General features: G+C 51.4%; 1 protein-coding gene across 6 annotated transcripts in view; it reads left to right on the top strand.

Moving 5' to 3' along the window:
- Positions 1–24879, top strand: part of STAG2 (STAG2 cohesin complex component) — a 2060662-nt gene that overhangs the window by 1380146 nt on the left and 655637 nt on the right. For all 6 annotated transcript variants that reach the window (XM_069612659.1, XM_069612661.1, XM_069612663.1 and 3 more), the window contains exon 27: positions 18615–18754. In XM_069612659.1, the coding sequence (XP_069468760.1) occupies positions 18615–18754 (140 nt within the window). The remainder of the gene's footprint in view (positions 1–18614; positions 18755–24879) is intronic.

Raw genomic sequence — 24879 nt, 5'->3', positions numbered from 1 at the left:
CTTCGAGTGCTGATGCTTCTTCTATGGTGAAGCGCAGGACTCTGAAGATGGACTCACTGGCTCGCAGGAATATTCCCCTGTGCGTGAAAAGGGAGTATTACCTACTGACGGAATAATGCTCAAGCCTCCCACTCCCTTCCAACCCTCCACGATACCCTTCCTCGATTCCCCGTGAAGTCTCACCTTAGGGTCTGGAAGGATGAGTTCTCCATCCTGCTTCTGATGCAGGGGCGCGTTGAAACCCAGTTACTTCACTGGATTGAGGTTTGATGGGAGTTCAAATAAGCTTGACTATTCAGGTAAGGCGCTGTAAGAGTTCTGTAGCAAGTTCAAAAGTTCAAGCTTAATAATGTTCATTGTCTTATTGCAGCAAGCGCTAACGCTTATGTCTTTTTCCCCTTAGGGGCCGGGGTTCGGAATGCCGGAGATATGGCGCCGACCCGAAGTGAAACGTGCAGTTCCAGTAAATGATAGGTAAGTTCTGGATGAGCGTTCGGGTAATGTCTTTGCATTCGCTCATTCAATGTCTGTCTTTTTTCCCCATAGGGGCCGGGGTCCGGAATGCCAGGAAGCGGCAGGACCCGAAATGAAATGGGAATGACCCAACAGGTAAGTCTTAGAAGGAAACTGAGCTTTTCCTATTCCCTTCCTTCTCTCACCTTGTGTTCTTGTCTTTTTCTCTCTAGGCTCTGGGAAGTGGCTGCGGATCCGGATGATCGCTGCTGAAGATGGAGGTGCCCAGGAAAGGTGAGCGAAATGCAGCGCTGCAGCGATCGAAGCGAAATGCTTTTAAAATGATGTCTTCCCTTTCATGATCGTCGGTGTTAAGTCTCCGTGATGCAGCTTTAGCAGGTAAGGTCTTCTTTCTCTCCAATTCTCTCTTAGCAGGTGACCCAGGATGCTGACAGGCGTGGCTGAAGTCCAGATGCAAGAGCTGACATGGTGAGCGTCCAGCTGCGAGGAGCAGAACAACGCGAAGCATGAGTTGCTGATCTGGCCTGGTTTAAATAGCTTTGGAAGAAGTTCCAGGTATGTATCCTTCCACCTATCGGATATGTATCCTTCCCCGACCACACCCAGGGGAAAGTAGGTCCACAGGTAAAGTAGTTCCATTCAGGCCTCAAGAGGGCCTGGATGTAGCAGCATGGTCTGCATCAGGTAAGTGCACCTTAAAACACTTGAACACATGTCTAGCTTTATGAGCCTGGCGCCTAAGGCGCCAGGACAGGGGTCCAACATGAGCCTGGCGCCTAAGGTGCCAGGACTGTGTCCAAAGGGCCCCAGCTAGGGCCCGCTGGCACTTCCCTGGGGGAAATGATGCCTGCCTCTGGGGTTGCTGGGTCGGACCTGGCTCCTTGGAGGTAGGCATCATGACACATGGATTCACATGCTCATGAATATTCCCCGTCAGGCTGGGAATCCTCGGTAAAGAAAAATCAGTATCAGTTTTGTTTCTGATCTGTCTTTCGTAGTATTAACCAATTAATGATCTCTACGTCATACTGACCACAGCCAATGACTTCCATCTCCCTAAACCCAGCCTCTGGCCGCCATCTTCAGATTTTTACCGCACGTTCAAGTGTTGGGATCCTCGTGCTATTGCTCTCGAGCTTTAGTGCGTTTTCACGCTTTTTCATAGGAAAATTCTCTTTTTTCGGTCAAAAGAGCCTCAAGCTCCACCGTTTCTTTATCCGATCAACGGGGACCCGTGTCGGATTCTTCTACGCCCCTCAAGGGTGAAGATTTCGTCGAGCCACGCTTTTGGAGGACTCCAGAAGTTTCTCATGCACATCTCGGACATGGCCCAGGAGAAGGGAAGCTCGACGCCCTGTCAAGGGTTTTGACCCATGTTGAATCAATAGACTGGGTAGATGTGGGGATGAGCTGTCGCCGCCCATTATGCTATCCCAGAACAAAATAAATCAATAGACTGGGTGGATATGGGGATGAGCTATCGCCGCCCACATTCACCACGCCAGAATAGGAGAACTGCGCAGTTGGCACGAGACCACTCCAAAGATACAACCTTCTTGTGGGGGGTTCCACATCACCACTCTACTGTAAGGATGCCATCAAAACAATGTTAAGCAAGGGTCCTATACTATCAAGCAAAAGAACACTCTATTGAAATGCCGTAATTCAAGACAACTCAAAAATGGATGCAGTACCGACAAATTCCCTAAGGTGGCGCTAGCGGTCTAAACTCTGACAGGGAAACTGTATTTAGGAGTTGCAAGAGGGGCAGGGACTTCAAAGCTTGTTGGTTAATTGGAAATCTTAGCCACCTGCTGTTCCCAGAGGCCAAGAGGCTGGGAAACCTTAGCACCTCAGAGATTCCCACACCAGGAGGCAAGATATCACATGACCCTGTTGATTGATTGAGGAGAGACTTCCAGGCAGCCTGCTGGAGCCCACACAAAAGGCTCTTTCGAAGGGATTGTGTCCTCCGACGTATTCCTCATCTTAGATATATCCTTCCAGCTCTGCTGGCCTCGGAACATTTTTTCAGTAGAGGGCGCTGCGCGTCGACGTCCCTCGAGTCGATGTCCCTCGACAGCCGCCGTATCGACGCTCGACGTCATCCTGCCCATAAAGGCCGCGCGCAGCGTCCGTTGCTCAGTTCCGTTTTTCCGCGCTACTCGGTGCCTCGGAATACCGTTGCTCAGTTATTAGTTTAATAAATACTATTTACCTCGAGTTATTCGATACCGTACTCGATGGCTTCCTCGTCGGAACCGACAACTCCTCGATCCGGCTTCAAAAAATGTCGAGATTGTGGAAAAAAGATGTCGTTGACCGATCCTCACAGAAATTGTCTGTGGTGCTTGGGAGCCGAACACCATTGTTCGGAGTGCGAGGACTGTATGTCCATGACAGCTAAGGCCCTGAAGGAGCGTAGGGGGAAGCTGGAGAAAGGTAAGACTTTTAAAGCTTCTTCTTCGTCGACGAAGTCGAGACATTCGTCTCCTCGTCACCATTCACGCTCCAGGTCTCGGAGTGGGTCTCTTCACTCCTCGAGATCGAAACACTCGAAGAGGAGACGTCGAAGATCTCCTTCTCCGTCTTCCTCTTCCTCTGTTTCGCCAAAAAGAATCCCTTGCCCCACGAAACATAGTTCCCGGGCTGAATGGGAGGAATTCAGAAAAAATATGATGAGCGTCTTCGAGAACGCGGCCTTGACCCCCTCGAAGACTGCCGAGAGCGATGCTCTGGTCGAAAGACCCGAAGGTCAAAAACGCCACGAGTCGCAGTACCCGGCGAAAGAAACCTCTCGAGTGCGTCTCGAACCCTCGAGTAGGACTATGACCTCCAAACCTTCCTCGAAGGTTCCGTCGACACCGTCGACGACGGTTCCGTCGACGTCGATGTCTTCGACGCCGTTGTCAAGGAGACCTTCGACACACGGGTCTGTCGACTCGACGCCGAGAAAAGTCACGATGTCCACACATCCAGTGACGATCCCCAGGCCCTCGACGACGATAGTGTCGAGTAGAATTCCAATTCTGTCAAGGTCCTCGAGGCCTCCACCTCTGTTTTCGACGCCACGCTCGAAGCCTTCGACGTCGACGACATCGACACTCTCGAGGCCAATTATGACAACGTCGGCACCCTCTGCCTTGGAAATGGGATTTACTCCCTTTATGAGTTCAGAACAATTGAGAACTATATCCTCAATTTTAGAAGAGGGTGATTTGTCTGAACAAGACACATTTGAGTTACAGGGACCTGTAACCCCGGTTAGAGAGGAATTTTCCTCTGAAGAGCGCAGATTAAAGGATCTTCATGATTCTTTAAATGAGGCAAGTGGGTTAGACACTTCCCCTGAGGTGGATTTTGCTAAACCAGACCCGGGGGAGCATGCTGAAACTCCCTAAAGAGCCTTAATGGCCAGGATTACGGAGTTCATGGGGTGGTCTACACCTTCACAATCTTTTCAGCAAGATGACCTCACGGATATTCTTGATAAAGGCCCACAAGAAGATCCAGTGGTGCCCTTTCATAAAGCTCTTCAGAGAAAGATCATGACAAACTGGGAAACCCCAGATGTAATACCAGCAGTAAATAAAAAACTGTCTGCAAAATACAGGGTATCTTCCACAGACCCAGAGTTCTTGTCTAAACATCCATCCCCAGAAAGTCTGGTGGTACAAGCAGCATCCTCTACCGATGTCAAGACGGCTTATCCTACAGTCCCACAGGATAGGGACGATAAAAAGTATGATGCTATGGCAAAGAAAGTCTTTTCAGCATGTAGCATGGCGTTAAAGTCTGTTAATGCTACTTGCACCCTTGCTAGGTTCAGCCATACACTTTGGGAGTGTGCTTCTACAGCGGCTGACTGCATCCCGGAGGGAGAAGAAAGGGATGCGTTCCTGAATATTATACAGGACGGTAAAGGCGCTATGTGCGAATCCCTCCAGACGGGCATTGATTCGGCTGACAGTATCAGCAGAGCAATGGCGGCAAGTACATCAACCAGGCGGTTCGCTTGGTTGAGAAAGTCGGGTTTTGCCCCAGATGTGCAAGCCAGGCTCTTGAACATGCCATTTGATGGCTCTTCTTTGTTCGGGAAAAAGGCGGATGACAGTTTAGAGAAACTGCAAACTTCAAAAGCAGCAGCAAAATCCCTAGGAGCTGCAATCCGTCAGACTCCTTTTCGTCCCACGGGAACCTCTGCGAGGGGCAAGTCCTTTCGCTTCTACTCCTCTTTCGGAAGAGGTAGAGGACGACCGACTCAAAGGGGTCAAAGAAGAACTACCCGAGGTGGACGGGGTAGATACTCTAAAGCCGCAGCAACAGCAGGTGCCTCTTTACCATCGGCATCTGCATCAGCCGCCCCAAAACCACTCTGAGGACTCGCCTCACAGGACACCTGTAGGAGGCAGGTTGACTCAACATCTGACGGTATGGCAGGCTATCACGTCAGATGCTTGGGCATTGGAAACAGTCGGCCAAGGTTACTGCCTGCCTTTCCTACGTACACCTCAGAGTCATCCACCGGGGATCAGCTCTCAGAAAGTTCCAGATCCGCTCCTCTTGCAGGAAATTTCAGACCTGCTAGAGAAAGGTGCCATAGAACCGGTACCTGTAGCGGAGAGGAACATGGGCTGGTATTCCCCTTACTTTCTCATTCCGAAGAAAGACGGAGGACTGAGACCCATCTTGGACTTGCGAGAATTGAACAAATTCCTCAGAAAAGACAAATTCAAGATGGTCACTCTTTCTCAGATCCTCCAGGCCCTTCAGTTCCAGGACTGGTTGGTATCTCTGGACCTTCAGGACGCTTATTTCCATGTGCCTATCCATCTCAAACACAGGAAATACCTGAGGTTCGCAATTGGCAACTCTCACTATCAATTTCGAGTACTGCCATTTGGGCTGACCTCCGCCCCGAGGGTTTTCACCAAGTTAATGTCGGTAGTGGCTGCAAGTCTAAGGAGGGAAGGGATTCACGTCTACCCCTACCTGGACGATTGGCTGATCAGGGCTGTTTCTCCGGAGCAAGCTCAGATCCAGCTAAATCACGTGTGCTACTCCCTTCACAAACTGGGCTTCTCCTTCAATTTAAAGAAGTCTCAAATGATACCATCGCAGAGACTCCAGTTCATAGGAGCGATCCTGGACACTTCCCTGGGAAAAGCCTCGCCACCAGAGGTGAGGGCTCAAGATATTCTACAGATGGTTACCAAGTTCCAACATGCCCAACATCTCCCAGCCTTCGACTTTTTGAGGTTGCTGGGCCTCATGGCATCCTGCATTTTCCTTGTGCCAGAGGCTCGCCTGAGAATGAGATCCCTCCAGTGGGCACTGAGGACTCAGTGGTCACAATTCTCAGGGAGAATGACAGATCTTCTTCAGGTTCCCGGCAGGGTGGCTCGAGACCTTCAGTGGTGGGCCTGTCAGGAGAACATTCTGAAAGGAGAACAGTTTTGGCAACCCTGGCCGGATATAACAGTAGTCACGGATGCCTCACTCACGGGGTGGGGAGCCCACGCCAACGACTTGACCATCAGCAGTCGTTGGTCTCCATCGGAGTCCAGACTACACATCAACCTGTTAGAGCTGAGAGCCATCAGACTTGCGTTGAAGGCTTTCCTGCCGGTTGTACAGGGGAAAAACGTCCTGATAATGACGGACAACACGGTGGCCATGCACTACCTCAACAAAAGAGGAGGCGTAGGATCACTACCCCTGTGCAGAGAGGCGATGCAGCTCTGGTTTTGGGCAATCCAAGAAGGAATCTCTCTATCGGCAGTTCACCTAGCCGGAGAGAAGAACTTGACAGCGGACGCTCTGAGCAGGCAGAACACAGTCTCCCACGAGTGGGAACTAGCTCAGGAAGTCCTTCAAGAGATCTTCGCCCTTTGGGGAACCCCTCAGGTAGACCTGTTCGCCACCAGCCTAAACAGGAAATGCGACCTGTTCTGCTCAAGGGAATTTCCTCCGAGAGGAGCTCTGGGAGACGCATTCATAGTGGACTGGGAGTTTCCGCTTCTGTACGCGTTCCCACCGGTCCCTGTCATTCCTCAAATGATCAGGAGGTTGAGAAGATTCCGGCGAACCATGATCCTAATTGCCCCGGATTGGGCCAGGAGAACGTGGTACCCGGACCTTCTAGACTTGTCCATCTGCCCTCCAATTCGACTTCCGCTCAGAGAGAATCTTCTCTCTCAGAAGGGAGGTCAGGTTCTCCATCCGGACATCAAAACCCTCAACCTACACGCTTGGCTTCTGAACGGCTGAGGTACAAGGATTGGGACCTCCCTGATGATGTTATGGAGGTGTTGCTTTCGGCAAGGAGGCTAGCAACTAAGTCTTTATACCGCTGCCGTTGGAACAGATTTTGCAGCTGGTGTAGAGAACAGAATATCGACCCATTTTCATGTGGTACTCCAATGGTTTTGTCCTTCTTAATATATTTGGCAAATTCAGGCCTTCAAGTTGGTACCATTAAGGGCTATCTCGCAGCGCTATCTATCTTTAAGCGGACTGCGGAGGAGCCATCCTATTTCAAATTACCCTTGGTAATACAGTTTCTAAAGGGGTTAACCAATGTTTATCCCCCAAGACCATTCCAAGTTCCCCTATGGGATTTAAACTTAGTACTAACTTTCCTGATGGGTACACCTTTCGAACCTCTCCATTCTTGTTCGTTAAGATTCCTTACCCTTAAGACTGTTTTATTAACAGCACTCACATCTGCTAGAAGGGTGAGCGAATTACAAGCTCTTTCTTGTAAACCCCCTCATACAATCTTTCACAAAGACAAGGTTGTCCTACAAGTGAAGCCTAATTTCCTCCCAAAGGTAGTTTCTGAGTTCCATATCTCTCAGAAGATTACCCTGCCATCTTTCTATCCTCCTCCTCACCCGGGGAAAGAGGAAGAGAGGTTACACAGACTAGACCCTAGGAGGGCTTTAAGTTTTTACATTAGTAGACTAACCAGGATAAGACAGGCAGACCAGCTATTTGTAGGTTACGCAGGTCACAAGCTGGGGTTACCTATAACTAAACAGACCATTTCCAGATGGATCATTCTAGCCATTCTGGAATGTTATAAACTGGCAGGGAAAGAGCCCCCTCAAAACCTTAGGGCTCATTCGACCAGAGGTATTGCAGCTTCATCGGCCCTCAAAAGAGGCGTGCCGGTTAAAGACATCTGTGCGGCCGCCACATGGTCGTCTGTCCATACCTTTTCACGTTTTTACAATCTGGATTCCTCCTCTAGTCAAGAGACTAGGTTTGGAAGTGCTGTACTACATTCTATTCATCAATAGAAGACAGCGTGAAGTCAGTACTCCCTCCTCCGAATATAGAATACTGCTATGGGAGCCTATCTAAGATGAGGAATACGTCGGAGGACACAATCCCTTCGAAGAACAAGTTACTTCTTACCTTGTAACGTTCTTTCGACGGGATGTTCCTCCGACGTATTCCTCATCGACCCTCCCATCCATCCCCGCAGTTCTACTTCCCTTGTTGTTGCATCTTACGCTCCTTCAGGGTGATTAGTCTAGTCCAAACAGTAATACTGTGGGCTTCAAAACGGAACTGAGCAACGGACGCAGCGCGCGGCCTTTATGGGCAGGATGACGTCGAGCGTCGATACGGCGGCTGTCGAGGGACATCGACTCGAGGGACGTCGACGCGCAGCGCCCTCTACTGAAAAAATTTTCCGAGGCCAGCAGAGCTGGAAGGATATATCTAAGATGAGGAATACGTCGGAGGAACATCCCGTCGAAAGAACGTTACAAGGTAAGAAGTAACTTGTTCTTCTGTTGAATGGGGTATGTTAATTTTGAGTGTTTCCTGTCAACAGCCCTCTGCCAGCAAGGAGAGACATGTGATCACTGACCCACCCAGACTCCTGGAGGCAGACCCAAACACTTTGGGGAGTTGAATTGCAACAAATATATATTTTATAGAAACAGTGATAATTTATTGTAACCAAATGACAGGAATGTACAACTTTGAGAGTCTTAGTATGGAAAATGCCCTCACGATTTGAGTCCAAACTCCGATTTGTACCATGTTCTGGGGTAAAACCCCGCTAATTATGATTATTGTAGACAATGTATTTAAGCTAGTGAAAGGAAGCGCCCCCAATTTCAGCACGATCCTCCCCGCAATGAGAGACAATAAGGGACTCTCCCGTAATGGGAATAAGGCCAAGACAGAGTGCGGGTGAGCGTAAGTGGGCGTTTATCCAAAGAATAGGGCATGCAAAGAACTCTGCAACCTCCGAGAGCGCTCTGTCTGACAATAGCAAAGACAGGCGTATTTCTAATACAAAAAACGTCATCAGAACCTACACACTATAGGGGGCACAAGTTAATTGGGATTGGGTGGCGTCGACTAACTATAGGTGTTGCTGCAGCGTGGTTGGTCTTGGCGTGAGGACGTCACTGGTCAGCCTCGTGGGTTGGGTTGGGCCTGGCAGGCCAGCTTGAGGTCATCCGAGCGGTGTTGGTATGCTGGGGCAGCCTGTGACAAAGATGAATACCTTTCCTGACTCGTTTGCCCTAGGCCATGCACACTGCAGTTATTCAAGACACGACATTTAAGTTCATCAATAAATCGCTCAGCAGTTTATCTTATAAAATAAATGCAACACATGAGGAATGCACTTCGTGAGAGGTCTGGTGGTTGTCGGTTGGGGTGAGATTTACCTGTGTCCTATTGACCGGTATTTTAGGTCGAGGGGCTGGGCTCTGGGGCCTGAGCCGAATGATACATGTCTGTCTGCTGCGTTAGAAGTTATTATATAAATGGGTCTCTGTGTCTTGTCCCAGCGTTGGGGGTCGTCTTTGCACGGGGTCATGATTCTTGGGGTGGTCTGGGGGGGTTGTGGGATTTACGAGAGGGTGCTGGTAGATCTGTGGAGTCAAACGTGGGTTTATTACCGTGCTGTAAATAACACAGGTGGCGGGCTGTGGCCTTGGGTGCGGTACCGGGGCCTCTGACTCTCTGAAGCGGTTCCAGCTTGGTTGGGGGAGGTGAGGGAGCGCGGCCCATGCCTTAGCTTCTTCATCTGGCAGGCTTCGTAGGGTGGGAGGGAGAATGGCCTTGCATATATTCACAAAGGTTTTTTCCTCGTGCGTTGCTGACCTTTGAATGCAGAACTTTTATAATGTTTTGCCTTATTTTGATCTTATTTAAACACACATCTATATTTCAGTTTCGTTACACATTTCTTTAATACATTCGGTCCGAGTACCTTTTCATTACATGGTATTATATCTACTACAGTGTTGAAGTATTTATATACATTCGACGGTACATGAGGTAGAACTATATTATGGACCACAGAGATTGACGGTTGCCACTATGGGTGACTTAAGAAGACATATAGGGGTTCATGTGTCTACATATGACTTAAAGACACTTTCTCTGTGATCTAGCAGCATTAGTACAATCACAATGTGAAGTCATATAAACATTTCACTTTTATGGCTAATTCATGGTTTGCAGATTCTGTTTAAGAAGAGTAGTTCACTAATACCACTACTTGAATTCATTTCTGCGTTGCCCTGGCCTCGCGGACCAGGTCACACGGGGTGCAGTGTTACATTGTGGATAACAGACTGTTACAGTGTTAATATCTGGTGTTAGCTCGTACCCAACTTTCTCATGGGAACGCGCTCGCAGCGGAGCTGCCATGGTGCTGCGGCGGCAGAGATGCATGAAAGGCCCTCCAAAGGTGGGGGCCGCGCTACAGTGCGCTGAACTCACGCCATCTTTGCTAGACAAGATGGCTTCTAGGCCTAACTGAATTTTGGTATATGCAGGGAACGGATACGTGTGGGCAATGTCGTCGGCGGGTGAACCCTCCTCCTCCTGGGCCCGGGTGGCATGAGGGGACGCCCACCGAGTCATGGTCCTCACCTGGGGAGAAGGCTGCAGGTGAGGAGGGCCTCGCGGCCAGTCCTCCCCTACACTAGACACATGGAAAGTTACTGGGGTATATGTGGAAGGAAAATGTACCTTTGTATAATTTTTGATGAAAATCCCATATTGCAAAACCCACTAAAATCGAAAATAAGTTGCCATTTTTTAATGCAAGCTCCTAGAAACGCCAGAGTCGGGACAGGGACTATCTTTATTAATATATGATGTGTGTATGTGATGTCAAACAACTGTGTACCTGGGAAATATGTATTTGTATCAAATATAGATTTGTGGGCAAATTGACCAGGGGAGGATCCTCTGACCCATAAACAGACCTCATCACTCTGACTCACAACCCAATTCCCCCAATCATGGGAGAGGGGAGAATTGGGCCAATGACAAGTAGAGAGGGGCAGGCTTAGCTAGGCCCAGGCACACACCCATTTTCAAAACACATAAAAAGAGACTGCTGGGACAGGTAGAGAGATTTAATTCCATTTTCTGCGGGACGCTCTGCCCGGAGACTCCAGACTTCACATCCATCAATCTTCAGAGACCAGAAATTTACTTCAGAACTTAAAGCAAGGGCCTAAACCCACAAACTGAGAACTCTTCTCTGCAGGCCTCCGCATCCTTAAAATCATCTGCAAACTATTCAACAGCCAGGCGAGCTGTTTGAATTCTTTGCCAAGAACTTGTGCCGGAACCGCAGACCAGACCGCTGTGAGCAGAACCAGAGATCCGGATTGCTGTGAGCAGAACCGGTGCCTGATTGACCCGCCGAGCAGAGTGAACCGAAGTCCAGTCCAGTTCACCAGATCCGTGACGAGGCCCATTCATTTCAAAATTAGGAGTGAGTATCCGCCAGAACTGTGCAGAACCCAATCTCTTACTTAAAATAATCTAATCCAAACTATTTTAACCTAAGTAGAACTTATGAGAAAAGTCTGGCGCTCTCTGTTGGAGCTCTTCTGGAGCTCACTGTTCAGATTGTGTTTGTTTTAATGTTTAATAAACTTAGAGTTCATCGCTCATGGATATCTAAAATCCTATTTAGAGCCACTTAGAAGAATTTCAAGAGTATAATCCTGAATCTGAGGAGCATCAACAGCTGGCTGTTTTGCTAAATAAGCAGACTTGTTTCATTTTGTGTACGGTTTTTTTAATGCCAATGCATTTCGCAGCGTATCTCCTCCTTCAGGGCGTTAACCATACCACTTATTGTAAATTCTTACATAATTATAATACGAGAATAAATGAAAATGTTACAATTCACATCATGTGAAAATTCCAAATCAAAACAAGATTATAATTCCAATCAATAGTTTGAGAGTAAATAACCAATATTAACATAGTTCACCATAGTCGAGTACACAAATCAATTGAAAAACATACATAACCAGTAAAGGTAATTCGTTAAAGATGGAAGATTAGATGGTGGGGGGGAGAAAACAACAACATAGAGCCCTTAGGTAAAAGTAGGTACATGTTTGCACACATTCATTTATAAATCCCATACATGACTATCATGTTTTCAAAATTACCTCAATCATTTTCCTGTGGTCTCTAGCACCCTTCTTTAAAGAACAACTTCTTACGTACAGCACTCCAGCCGTCTGTATTCTAAATTTAAAGAAAAGTAATACTAACAATGATGTATACTGTAATCATTGTACTATATGTATACAAACGTTATACCTAATTCTTCTTAAATGTGGGGCACAGACTCACCCGTAGTTTTGTTTAAAAGTCTGGATGAGCTTCTGTCTAACGCTGCACTCACGCTCTGCCTGTGTTGCATATACGCTGGTCCACGGGGAGCCGCGTTCCAAGCAGAAAAAGGTGAAAAATGGCTTCTAAGTGGTTGCTGAGGTAACCACGTACGTTGTGCTATGTCGTCACGCGTCCTCTTTCAAGCCCATCGACAGGACCCCTGTAAAACCTCCGACGGAGAAGAAAAAGGGGGGGCAGGAGGCCATTGTGGATTCGGCCTGAACCTCTGAAGAGGAGCTGATCGAAGTCTTAAGCTACGGCATTGGCGTGGAAGAAGACCAGCCCGTCGGGAGGGACCCCGACGAAGGAGACGACGAGAACGACGAGAACGTCGAGGGTGCTGACGAGGTTCCTGACCGCCCGTCGGAATCCCCTCAACCAGTGCCGCAAGACAACTCGCGGCCATTTTGTTGGCTATACAGTCCTTATGCTCGGAGATTAGGACGAGATTGCCGTTACCACCAACGGAGGAACCGCTCCCGACGGGGGACCCGGAGCCTGTTTGGGAAAACAGTGGACAATTCCCTACAAGCCATCAAGACGGACACGGAGACGGCCCGGGCTCTTGGTGTTCTCCAGCAATGACTGCCGCCCTTTCGGAGTACCGGAGGCAAGCAGGGTGCCTCCAAAGGTTCCGGCAGCGGATATTCCACTTACCGTCAAGCGGCCCGTTCATTGTCACAGGAAGCCTACAGGGGACGAGGAAAGTCGGGCGGACCCCGCCGTCGTCGCCTGGGAGGACAAGGCGGCAAAGCCTTGTCGAAGCATCCCGGTGGGAGGCCGGCTGGCGAACTTAGTCAGCGTGTGGGAGTCTCCACCAACCGTTGGGTGCTGGACGCCCTGACCCAGGGTCACGCGCTCGAGTTTCTAAAGAAGTGCCCGCGCGTCTCTTACCCCCCCCCGTGGCCAGGAAGGAACATCACGTCCCTCAACTTCTCTTGGAGGTAAAGGAGATGCTCAAGAAAGGCGCCATCGAGCTGGTCCCAAAGAGGCTTTGGGGCTCCGGAGTTTACTCAAGATACTTCCTCGTGAAGAAGACAGGAGGATGGCGTCCCATCCTGGACCTACGACGACTGAACAAATTCATCAAGGCACAGAAGTTCCAGATGGTCACCCTCCAGCACGTCCTGGGTCAGCTGGAGAGGGCAATTTCCTGTCGTCGTTGGATTTGGAGGATGCCTACTTCCTTATTCCCATTCTAAAGGGACACCGAAAGTTTCTCAGGTTCGTGGTCCAAGGGCGTCACTACCAGTTCAAGGCCCTTCCCTTCGGATTGAGGTCGGCACCCAGGGTGTTCACCAAGTGCCTCGCACCGGTGGCGGCGCAGCTGCGCCAAGAGGGGGATCCACGTCTACCCCTACCTGGACGACTGGCTCATCTGAGCAAAGGCGAAGGAGCTCGCCGTGGAGCACACGGCAAGGACCGTCCAACTACTCACGGACCTGGGATTCTCCATAAACTACGCCAAGTCCCACCTGGTGCCCGCGCAAGACGCACTGTTCCTGGGAGCGAAGCTCGACACAGTGGCGCTTATGGCCTCTGCGTCGGAGGAAAGGACGAGGGCCATCTTGGGCAAGGTGCAGCGGATGCTGGCTGCGGACGCGGCCAGGGTGAGGTCCATCAAATCCCTCCTCGGAATGAAGTCTTCTTGCATTTATCTCATCAGCCTGTGCAGGCTCCGGATGCGCCCGTTGTAGGAGTTCCTGGACGCGCGTTGGATCCAGACGACGGGCAGCTTCGAGGAGAGGATCACACTCGACGAGAGTTTCCGACGAGCGATCCGGTGGTGGGGCACCTGTGCGCATCTGACGGCGGGCATGGACTTCCAGACCCCCCGGCCACCAGGAGACAGTGACCACGGATGCCTCCCTGGAAGGGTGGGGAGCGCACACCGAAAATCTGCACGCGAGAGGCCTTTGGCTTCCGACGGAGAAGTCCCTCCATATCAATGTCCTGGAGCTCCGTGCAGTGTTTTGGGCCCTCAGGTCCTTTCTTCCGTCCCTCAAGGGCAAGGTGGTGAGGATCTTAACCGACGACACCACCACCATGTTCTACATCAGGAAGCAGGGCGGTACCAGATCCCCAGCCCTGTCCAAGGAGGCGCAGGATCTGTGGCATTGGGCCGTCGCCCGAGGGATGTTTCTGGTGCCGTTTCATCTGGCAGGGATAAAAAACACCATTGCCGACTCGCTCAGCAGAGAGCTGCGCTCGTGCCACGAGTGGGAACTACGACAGGATCTAGTGGACTGCCTCTTCCGACGGTGGGGCACACCCCAGATCGATCTGTTCGCGACGGCGACGAACTCCAAGTGCTGGAGGTTCGCCAGCAGGTTTCCCCAGCCGAGGAGCATGGGCGATGCTTTCTCGTTCCCCTGGGAGGGCCTGTTTCTATACGCGTTCCCTCCATTGCCATTGCTGATCCGGCTCATCAACCAGCTCAAGAGGTCACGGTGCAGGATGATCCTAGTCGCACCTGCGTGGCCGAGGCAGATATGGTTCCCGGACCTTCTGAACTTGTCCCCGTCAATCAAGCTGCCAGTGGACGCGGATCTTCTCTCCAGGGAAGGAGTCGCCATCCTCCATCACGACCCGAAGTCGCTGAACTTTCAGGCCTGGATCCTGCAGCGTTTAGAGTTTGGAGGATACGACATACCAGCCGACTGCAGAGAGGTACTTGCAAAGGCCAGGGCGTCATCAACTCTTAAATGCTATGGACACAAATGGTAGAGGTTCTGTCTGGTGCCACGCACAGAAGATTAACCCTCTACGGATTACGGCTCCTCCGGTACTGCCGTACCTTCTGACGCTGGCCAAGGCTGGACTGGCTCACGCGTCCATCAAGATTCATCTTGCTGCGATCTCCCGATACACCAGAACCACGGGGCGGACGTCTTTGTGGTCTCACCGTCTGGTGAAAGAATTCATGAAGGGACTGTTCAGATCGTTCCCGCTGGTGAAGGCTCCGGCCCCGGCGTGGGAGCTCAACGTGGTGCTGACCAAGCTCATGGGACCTCTGTTCGAGCCTCTGCACTCGGCTCCGTTGAAGTTCTTGTAGTGGAAAACAGCGTTTCTTGTGGCCATCACCTCCGCACGAAGAGTGGGAGAGATCCAGGCCCTTTCCTGCAAGCCCCCGTTCTTGACTTTTCACGACACAAGGGTAGTGCTCAGGACGCACCCCTGCTTCATGCCCAAGGTGCCGTCGGACTTCCACCTCAACAAACCCTTGGTGTTGCCTGTTTTCTTCCCGTCGCCTTTGGCGCCGGCTGAAAGGACTTTGCACTCGCTGGATGTGGCTAGAGCGCTGAAGTTTTACGTGGACCGCACAAAGTGTTTTCGGAAGACGTCACAACTTTTTGTGAACTTTGGACCTGTCAATCAGGGGAAGGCTCTCTCAAAGGCCTCCATTTCCAGATGGCTCTCCGGCTGTGTCATGTACTGTCATCGGTTGGCAAACCGACCGCTGCCTGGCTGTCCGAGAGCCCATTCCACCAGAGCGATCGCAGCTACCACGGCGTTCCTATCTGGTGTGCCCTTGCTGGACATCTGCAGGGCTGCTACGTGAAGGTCGACGCACACCTTCACGAAATTCTACTGCGTCGATCGGGATTCCAGGGAGGAGTCCAGGGTCGGCCAAGCAGTGCTGCGCAATCTGTTCGCCTAAGGTGAGCCGGGTGAGGAGGTAAGAATTGCTTAATGTTGAGTTTGATGTAATGCTTAATGTTGAGCCTTTGCCACCTCCCGTGGTTGTGCATGTGTGTACTGCTATGTATTCTTTATTCATGAGCATGTGAATCCATGCCAGACCCCATGCTGAAGAAGGAACAAGTTACTTACCTGTAACTGTTCTCCGGCATGGATTCACATGCGAACCCTCCCGCCTACCCCTCTGCAGCTCTTCACTTGGTCATACTGCCACTTCACGTGCTACCAAATCTGAAGATGGCTGCCAGAGGCAGGGCTTAGGTAGGGGGGCAGTCATTGGATGTGGTCAGTATGACGCAGAGATCAGTGATTGGTTACTACTACGAAAGACGGATCAGAAACGAAACTGATTTTTTCTTTACCGAGGATTCCCAGCCTGACAACGGGGAATATTCATGAGCATGTGAATCCATGCCAGACCCATGCCGGAGAACAACAGTTACAGGTAAGTAACTTGTTCCTACTCTCGACACCCAATTCCTGTACCCCTGCACAGAGTGTACTGCCACAAAAGAATACACTTGAGCAAGCAGTAGGAAACAAGGGAAATCTTCCATATCAACATATGTGATTCGTGGCCAATTCCCACAAAGCAAGGCAGACATAAGACATGCATATACCATGACAAGTTAGCCTCTCGGCTGCTGAGACAATCTCTTAACGTTCCCTGGGAAGAGTGCGTGCTAAACTATCACACATACTTTAATCCTACAGAACCCTAGCTTACTTCAGCTATGGCCTTTGCCTCCAAGTTCTTTCAAGTAGTAATTGGTCCAAAAAGGACCCACATTGCAATTACCCACATTGCAGTTCCAAGAAAAGGGGTAGTGCCTTCACAAACAAAAAGGTCTAATATCATGAGTGCAAGCTTTTGTCACTTATCTTTTGGTCTGGTAGGCCCACGGGACTGCCCGAAGATGATGCAATCAAGCGTGGTTGTAAATGCCCTCCCCCGTCACTGCCGTTGAGCCTGGGTAGATGCGCTGTGTGGTCCGTGACTTGCAGCTTCATTCAGCTCATTCCTTCCTCTTGGAAACCGCGGTGTCTGCCCGTGCAGACTCGATAGTCTGCACCAGGCATGGGTGTTCAGCGTCTGATAACGTTGCCTTAATCATGCGCAGCTGAGGGCAACCCCAGTCCTGCTGAGAAATGTAGTTTTCATCCACACCGGTTTAGACCTTCGGCGCCCGAAGCACCCAAGCCTGCCCCAAAAATATTTCCTTACTCCGACTTTTTTTGGTGAAGTATCTTATTTTTCTCCAAATGCTCCTGCAGCTGCATCTCTGTGGTTTTTTCGTTAATCTTCAGCAGAAACGGTACATTTGTGATAGGCCTCAGATTTCTGTAATTCTTAAAATCCTGCCATGGCTTTTTTTTAGAAGTGGTGTAACCACCACCGTTTTTTAAAAAAAATCCGAAACTTCATCATGATCAAAAGTTACATTGGTAAAACGAACTAAGAACAGTGCAAAAAGCTTGGCCTTGTCCAAGATAATCTTTACTGGAAAGACATGTCCTGGACATGACGTAGGTCGCATGATCTTACATGTTAGAATCATGTTAGATATATCAACTTTCTGGAATGAAAAGGGAGGTGCAGCAATACTCACCAGATTCTACCATGGACATTTATTAGCCTTGTTTTCCATTTTTGTGCAGTTTTCTGCGATTTGAATCTGAGCCAACACTGTTTTGTTTACAAATGCTTTCTCGAATGCAACACAGTCTTCTTTGGTGGAAATAAAAGGATTTAGTTGAGCTTTTGGCTTTTCCAAACCTTTAAGGATTTCAAAAAGCTGTTTTGCACTAGTTTTTATATTTGCTATTTGAGTATTACAATAATTCTGTTTAGCCTAACAGATTTCACTTCTGTATAGCCTATGCAATTTTCTCCAAGAATCCTTATTTTCTTGGGTTGTTTTTTATCCATGGCTGCTCTGCTCTACGCTTTTCCTGTTTACGTATCAAGGCTGGTAAGAACCATTTTTGGTTTTTAGTATGTTCTCGAACAGTTTTCGATTTTAATGGGGCCCCAAGATCAAGTAGGTCAGTCAAAGGCAATCTATATTTGACTTCCAGGTAGTCAGGTGTTTAGTCATGCGACGTGGATGCCATAAGCGTCCTTAAACGGCATTCTAGTTAATTATCACCTATCCGTTAGTTCATCTGATGTCACACCACGCCCATGGTTGGATCACTTTATCAGTCTGGGGCATGTATTACCATCTACGGCTGTACAGAAAAAAAAATGGGCATGGAGTGACATCAGATGAACTAACTGATAGGTTTCTAACCATCACACCCAGTCAAGTATGTTCCCCTTACAGTGGGTCGGTTCTTTTACAAATGACACACAGCCAAAATCCTTGAACAATTTGTGCAGGTTTACAACCTTAGAGTCCAAAGGATTCCCCAGCCATTAGTCAGTCTCCCAAAAAGGTGGTCGAGCTGAAAGGTTTATTCACATCTGCCAATATAGCCGACATTTCCTCATAAAAAGATGGTGTATCTTTAGGTGGGCGATATAGTAATATAATATGAGTTTGAGATTTAACAGAATGATTAACTTCCCCACATCACCTCCGCAAATGTAAAATGTAATCTTTTCAAAAGTTTGAAATTGGAATGTCTGTTGATGCACTGTTGATTTTCCAGCTTTTGTTTAGCGCAGTATACGTTGGCTAGTGGAACTATTGTGTAGGTGAGCAATTATGTTTCTTTACCTTTCTTTGTTTTATACATTTTTTCAGATGGGCAGCAGGATGACGAAGCCAGTAAAATTGAAGCATTGCACAAAAGGAGGAATTTACTTGCTGCATTTTGTAAACTTATTGTATATAATGTGGTAGAAATGAACGCAGCAGCAGATATTTTCAAGCAATATATGAGGGTAATAATTGACTTCTGTAATTTAAACATTTTGCATGCATACATGAAACTGCCTATGTTTTTGTATTGTTCATATGCCGCCTTCTATTTCATGCCATTCTTCTGTTTGTGTATTAAAATTCTTGTTAAAAAAAGATAAAACTTGCAGATGGCCAGGGCCCATAACTGAGGTTTCCTTATTCCCTCACGTCATATCATTAAAAATGCATTTCTCCTGCAGGTTCATGCTCAGAACATTCTTCGGGGGCGTAGTGGACCTCGACTCGGGCGTCGATCCGTCTTGCTAAGTGCTTGATCAGCGCCGGACGTGATGTCGGGTGCCGTATATATAGCATGTCACTACGCCCCATACCTCAGTACCTGCTTTGAGGTACATGGTGTATCGAGTGTTCAACTCTTTGGATGTATTGTTTTGTCAGATTAGCTTTTTTCTTACCGCGAGATGTCCGTGCCTTGGGTTTTAGGTTTCCAACCGTGTACCGACTGCCACTCTTAAGATGTTGGTGACTGGCGCTCACGAGATATGCATTTGGTGCCTCAGTACGGGTCACGGCACCAAGGGGTGTGCGTTGTGCGCTAAAATGAACCCAAAATCAGTGTGTGAGCTGCAGCTAAACTCGTGATGGGATGATCGCCTTCAAATGCACCTGCGCAGTAGACCGTCCGGTCCTCTGAGGCCGAGAGCAAAGGTCCTAGCCCCGAAAGAGAAACAAAAACATTGTAAGACGAAGAAGCGGTCCCACTCAAGCCATTCTTCGTCGTCTTCACATAAGAATAAATGGTGAACCGGCACTGACCAGCTTCCAACTCTTCGGAAACAGGTAATCCATTGTCTGGGCCGACCACTCGGCAAGAGTTTAAAAACCAAATACTAGAAATGTTCGAAAAACATGCAGGTGTGGGTGTGCCCTTCTGGCCCCTCCCAAAACAGCAGGCTTCGGACGCAGCAGCGGTGCTCAGTACATCCGATCCCCATGCAAGCCCAGTTGCAGACAGCGTCAGGAAAGCCTTTGGGCTCGACTCCAAGAAAGGCACCTTAAACCCTTGATGCAGGGGCCTTCCCGCGAGCCTCTGGTTTCAGTCATCCCCGATGCCGCCTCGGTGCTGAAGTCCATTTCGACGCTGACAGTCACTTTATCGACATTAAGGGACAAGCCCTCAGAGCCAACAATCTGCAACGGATCTTTTGTCCCATTCTCCCAGACCGATTTCTTCGGCCCCAATGGCAAAGATGACCAAGGGGACCTCGATCCTGATTACACAGGGAAGGGGGATTGTCGACTGTTTTGACGACCAATCATATCTTTTGTCGTTGGCACAAGGGCTCCACAACGCCAGCGGGCTGAAAACATCCCTTGATGTGGAATTGCAGCAAACCTTGCCTTACACCCATGCCAAAGTGCTCTAGTGGATGGGGTGGTTGACACTTTAGGGCTGAATTCTGCAGCAGTACCAGTCCAAGGTTAAGAATAATGGACATCCTGGACAAGTGCCTGGTTACTGGGAGGAATATGCAACTGAACCAGTTTATCGCCAATCCAGTAGCCTCGTTGTGGCAGCACCCCTGCTCCATTCCTCCGCTCATCTACACTATGACCGGGAAATACAGGCTGACAAGAGAAGACCTGCCATTCTCCAGCATGGGGTCTGGCATGGATTCACATGCTCATGAATATTCCCCGTCGTCAGGCTGGGAATCCTCGGTAAAGAAAAAACCAGTATCAGTTTCGTTTCTGATCTGTCTTTCGTAGTAATAACCAATCACTGGTCTCTGCGTCATACTGACCACAGCCAATGACTGCCCTCTACCTAAGCACCGCCTCTGGCAGCCATCTTCAGATTTTTACCGCACGTTCATGTGTTGGGATCCTCGTGCTATTGCTCTCGAGCGTTAGTGCTATTTTTTCGCGCTTTTTCACAAAAACTTCGATTCTTTCGGTCAAAAGAGCCTCAAGCTCCACCGATCCTACATCCGATCAACGGGGACCCGTGTCGGATTCATCTGTGCCCCTCAAGGGTGAAGATTTCGTCGAGCTACGCTTCGGAGGACTCCAGAAGCTTCTCAGGCCCGGTCTCGGAGATGGCCCAGGAGAAGGGAAGCTCGACGCCCGGAAAGCTGTTCAGGGCCTGCCCTGGATGCCAGCTGCAGAACGTCTTCAAGGAGGACGAACACTCTTTCTGCCTTTACTGCCTTCATGGGGACAAGACGCACGTGGAGAAGGACTGTGCGTTTTGCGGCAACATGTCGGAACGGACCATGAAGGACCGCCATCAACGTCTCGCCAGCTGGCTGGAGGGTAAGAGCCCGTCTGGCGAGAAGAAGAAATCTGAGCGGTCTTCTAAGACCTTTGAGGGCGCCCCGGCGACAGGGGCCCAACATAAGGCCAAGCACCGCGAGTCCGCTGGCACCGGGAGCGCCGAACGGTCGGGCTCTACGGGCGCCAGGCAGGGCGCACCCTCCCCGGCACCATCAACCACGAGCCAACGCTCTGGGTCGGGTAAGAGGAAGGCCGAGCACCCGGCGAAGCTCCTGGAGAGACCCCGGTCGAGCTCTAAGGCAGAGGAGGAGCGTGGCAGTGCCCCCTCCCTCAAGGATAAGGCGGTGAGCGCACCTAAGGTGGTGAAGGCCTTGATCCATTCGACCAAGCCCTCTATCGAAACGGTCGCGGCGGCCCTGGCCCAGCCTGTGGAGGCTGCACCAGTGGTGGCGGCCTCGGGGCCCAGAATCTCCCTGCCTCCTCGGAGGGAGTCTTCTTTCGTGCCCATCGATAGGACCCCCGTGAAACCCTCCGTGGGGAAGAAGGGGGGGCAGGGCGTCGGCGTAGATTCGGCCTCAACCTCAGAAGAGGAACTGATCGAGGTCTTAAGCCACGGCCTAGGCGTGGAACAAGACCAGCCCGTCGGAATGGGCCCCGACGCAGGTGACGACGACGACATCGTCGAGGATACCGACGGGGCCCCTGCTCGCCCGTCGGATTCCCCTCTGCCAGCGCCGCAAGACAACTCAGCGGCCATTTTGTTGGCTATACAGTCCTTATGCTCCGAGATAAGGACGAGACTACCGTTACCGACGGAGGAACCTCTCCCGTCGGGGGATCCAGAACCGGGACCTTCTGGTGTTCCCCCTACCAAGAAAAGAAGGATTCATCCACCGCCTCCTTTTCAACCGTCGCGCCCCGTCCAGCCCTCCTCCCCGTCCACCCGAGGGGATGATACGGGGACTGACACGGCAGCGACGGGTACGGACGACGAGGCATACGACGAGGATTTTCCGTCGTCGCCTCCCACCAGGGCTTCTCCGCCCGACGAGATTGGATCGTTCCACTCAATGATCGCCAGGGCATCCGAGCTTTTCCAACTCTGCCCTGAGGAGAAGAAAAAGGAAGGCTTCCTTTACCAACGGCGCGAGACCAAGAGGAAGACGGTCCTCGCAGTGCCTCTGTTGGACGACATTTGGGATGAGGGCCTTTCCCTCCTCAAGAACCCTTCCACGACGCCAGCGAAAAGAGACCGGTACGAGAAAAAGTACCGGGTCCCGGACTCGGCCCCCCTATGCCTCCGGGCGCAGCCTACCCCGGACTCCGTCGTCTCCGCGGCAGCCAGGAAGAAAGCGGGGGGGGGTGCGGCCTCCACGTCGACTTCCCCGCCGGACGGCGAGGGAAAGAAATTGGATGCCATGGGGCGCAGAGTCATCTCGTCGGCGGCGACGACGATTAAAGCGGCCAACGCCTTGGCTATCGTGGCCCGCTACGACAGGGAACTCTGGTACAAGATAGCTCCCCTGCTGGATTTTCTGCCGGACGACAAGAGGGCGGAGGCCCTTGAGATCCTGCAGGAAGGTGAGGTGGCCTCGGACCACGCCATCACCGTGGCGACGGACATCGCCGACACTGGGTTCCGCCAGATGGGCAACGGCGTTTGCCTTCGACGTCGCGGATGGCTCAAGGCTACGGACTTTCGGCAGGACGTCCAGACCAGGGTCCTGGACATGCCCTTCGACGGGAACAACCTGTTTGGGAAGACAGTGGACGATTCCCTTCAGGCCATCAAGGCGGATACTGAGACGGCCCGGGCCCTTGGAGTACTGCAGCAACGGCGGACGCCCTTTCGGAGCGGCGGAGGCAAGGGCGCCTCCAAAGGTTCCGGCGGCGGTTTCGCTTCCTACCGTCAAGCGGCCCGCTCGTCGTCGCAAGAGGCCTACAGAGGACGAGGCAAGTCTGGCGGACCCCGCCGTCGTCGCCAAGGAGGCCAAGGCGGCAAGGCCGCGTCCAAGCAGGATTGAACCGGCCGTGGGGTCGGGCCCCCACCGAAGCACCCCGGTGGGAGGCCGGCTGGCGGGCTTCGTCAGCGTGTGGGAGTCCATCTCCACCGACCGTTGGGTGCTGGACGCCCTGGCCCGGGGCCACGCGCTCGAGTTTCAAAGAAGGTGCCCGCGCGTCCCCCCCGTGGCCAGGAAAGAACTTCACGTCCCTCAACTTCTCCTGGAGGTAAAGGCGATGCTCAGAAAGGGCGCCATCGAACTCGTCCCAAAGAGGCTTCGGGGCTCCGGAGTCTACTCGCGTTACTTCCTCGTGAAGAAGAAGACGGGAGGATGGCGCCCCATCCTGGACCTGCGACGCCTGAACAAGTTCATCAAGGCACAGAAGTTCCGGATGGTCACCCTCCAGCACGTCCTGGGTCAGCTGGAGGAAGGAGACTTCCTATCGTCGTTGGATTTGGAGGATGCCTACTTCCACATTCCCATCCTAAAGGGGCACCGAAAATTCCTCAGATTCGTGGTCCAAGGGCGTCATTACCAGTTCAAAGCCCTTCCCTTCGGACTGCGGTCGGCACCCAGGGTTTTCGCGCAAGTCGCACTGTTTCTGGGAGCGAGGCTCGACACAGTGTCCCTTCTGGCCTCCCCGTCGGAGGAGAGGACCAGGACCATCCTGGGCAAGGTGCAACGGATGTTGGTGGCCGACGCGGCCAAGGTGAGGTCCATCAAGTCCCTCCTCGGGATGATGTCTTCCTGCATCTACCTCATTCCCATGTGCAGGCTCTGGATGCGCCCGTTGCAAGAGTTCCTGGATGCGCGCTGGATCCAGACGACGGGCAGCTTCGAGGAAAGGATCAAGCTCGACGAGAGTTTCCGACGAGCGATACGGTGGTGGGGCACCCGCGCGCATCTGACGGCGGGCATGGACTTCCAGACCCCAGCCCACCAGGTGACTGTGACCACGGATGCCTCCCTAGAAGGGTGGGGAGCGCACACCGAAAACCTGCACGCAAGGGGACTCTGGCTCCCGACGGAGAAGTCCCTGCATATCAACGTCCTGGAGCTCCGTGCAGTGTTTTGGGCCCTCAGGTCCTTCCTTCCGTCCCTCAAGGGCAAGGTGGTGAGGATCTTCACCGACAACACCACCACCATGTTTTACATCAGGAAACAGGGCGGAACCAGGTCCCCAGCGCTGTCCAAGGAGGCGCAGGACCTGTGGCATTGGGCCGTCGCCCAAGGGATTCTTCTGGTGCCGTTTCATCTGGCAGGGATAAAAAACACCATCGCCGACTCACTCAGCAGGGAGCTGCGCTCGTGCCACGAGTGGGAACTACGGCAGGATCTGGTGGATCGCCTCTTCCGACGGTGGGGCACACCCCAGATCGACCTGTTCGCGACGGCGACGAACACCAAGTGCCGGAGGTTCGCCAGCAGGTTTCCCCAGACGAGGAGCATGGGCGATGCTTTCTCGTTCCCCTGGGAGGGCCTGTTCCTCTACGCGTTCCCTCCCTTGCCTCTGCTAATCCGGCTCGTCAACCAGCTCAAGAGGTCACGGTGCAGGATGATCCTCGTCGCACCTGCGTGGCCGAGGCAGATATGGTTCCCGGACCTTCTGGACTTGTCGGCGTCCCCGCCAATCAAGCTGCCGGCGGACGCGGATCTACTCTCCAGGGAAGGAGGCGCCATCCTCCACCACGACCCGAAATCGCTGAACTTGCAGGCCTGGCTCCTGCAGCGCTAGAGTTTGGAGGATACGACTTACCGGCCGATTGCAGAGAGGTTCTTGCAAAGGCCAGGGCGTCCTCGACTCTTAAATGCTACGGACACAAATGGAAGAGGTTTTCTGTCTGGTGCCACGCACAGAAGATTAA

This window comes from Ambystoma mexicanum, chromosome 5p (genome assembly GCF_040938575.1).
Source record: "Ambystoma mexicanum isolate Mex_15411 chromosome 5p, UKY_AmexF1_1, whole genome shotgun sequence".
Lineage (NCBI taxonomy): Eukaryota > Metazoa > Chordata > Amphibia > Caudata > Ambystomatidae > Ambystoma > Ambystoma mexicanum.
This window is presented reverse-complemented; position numbering and strand designations above follow the sequence as displayed.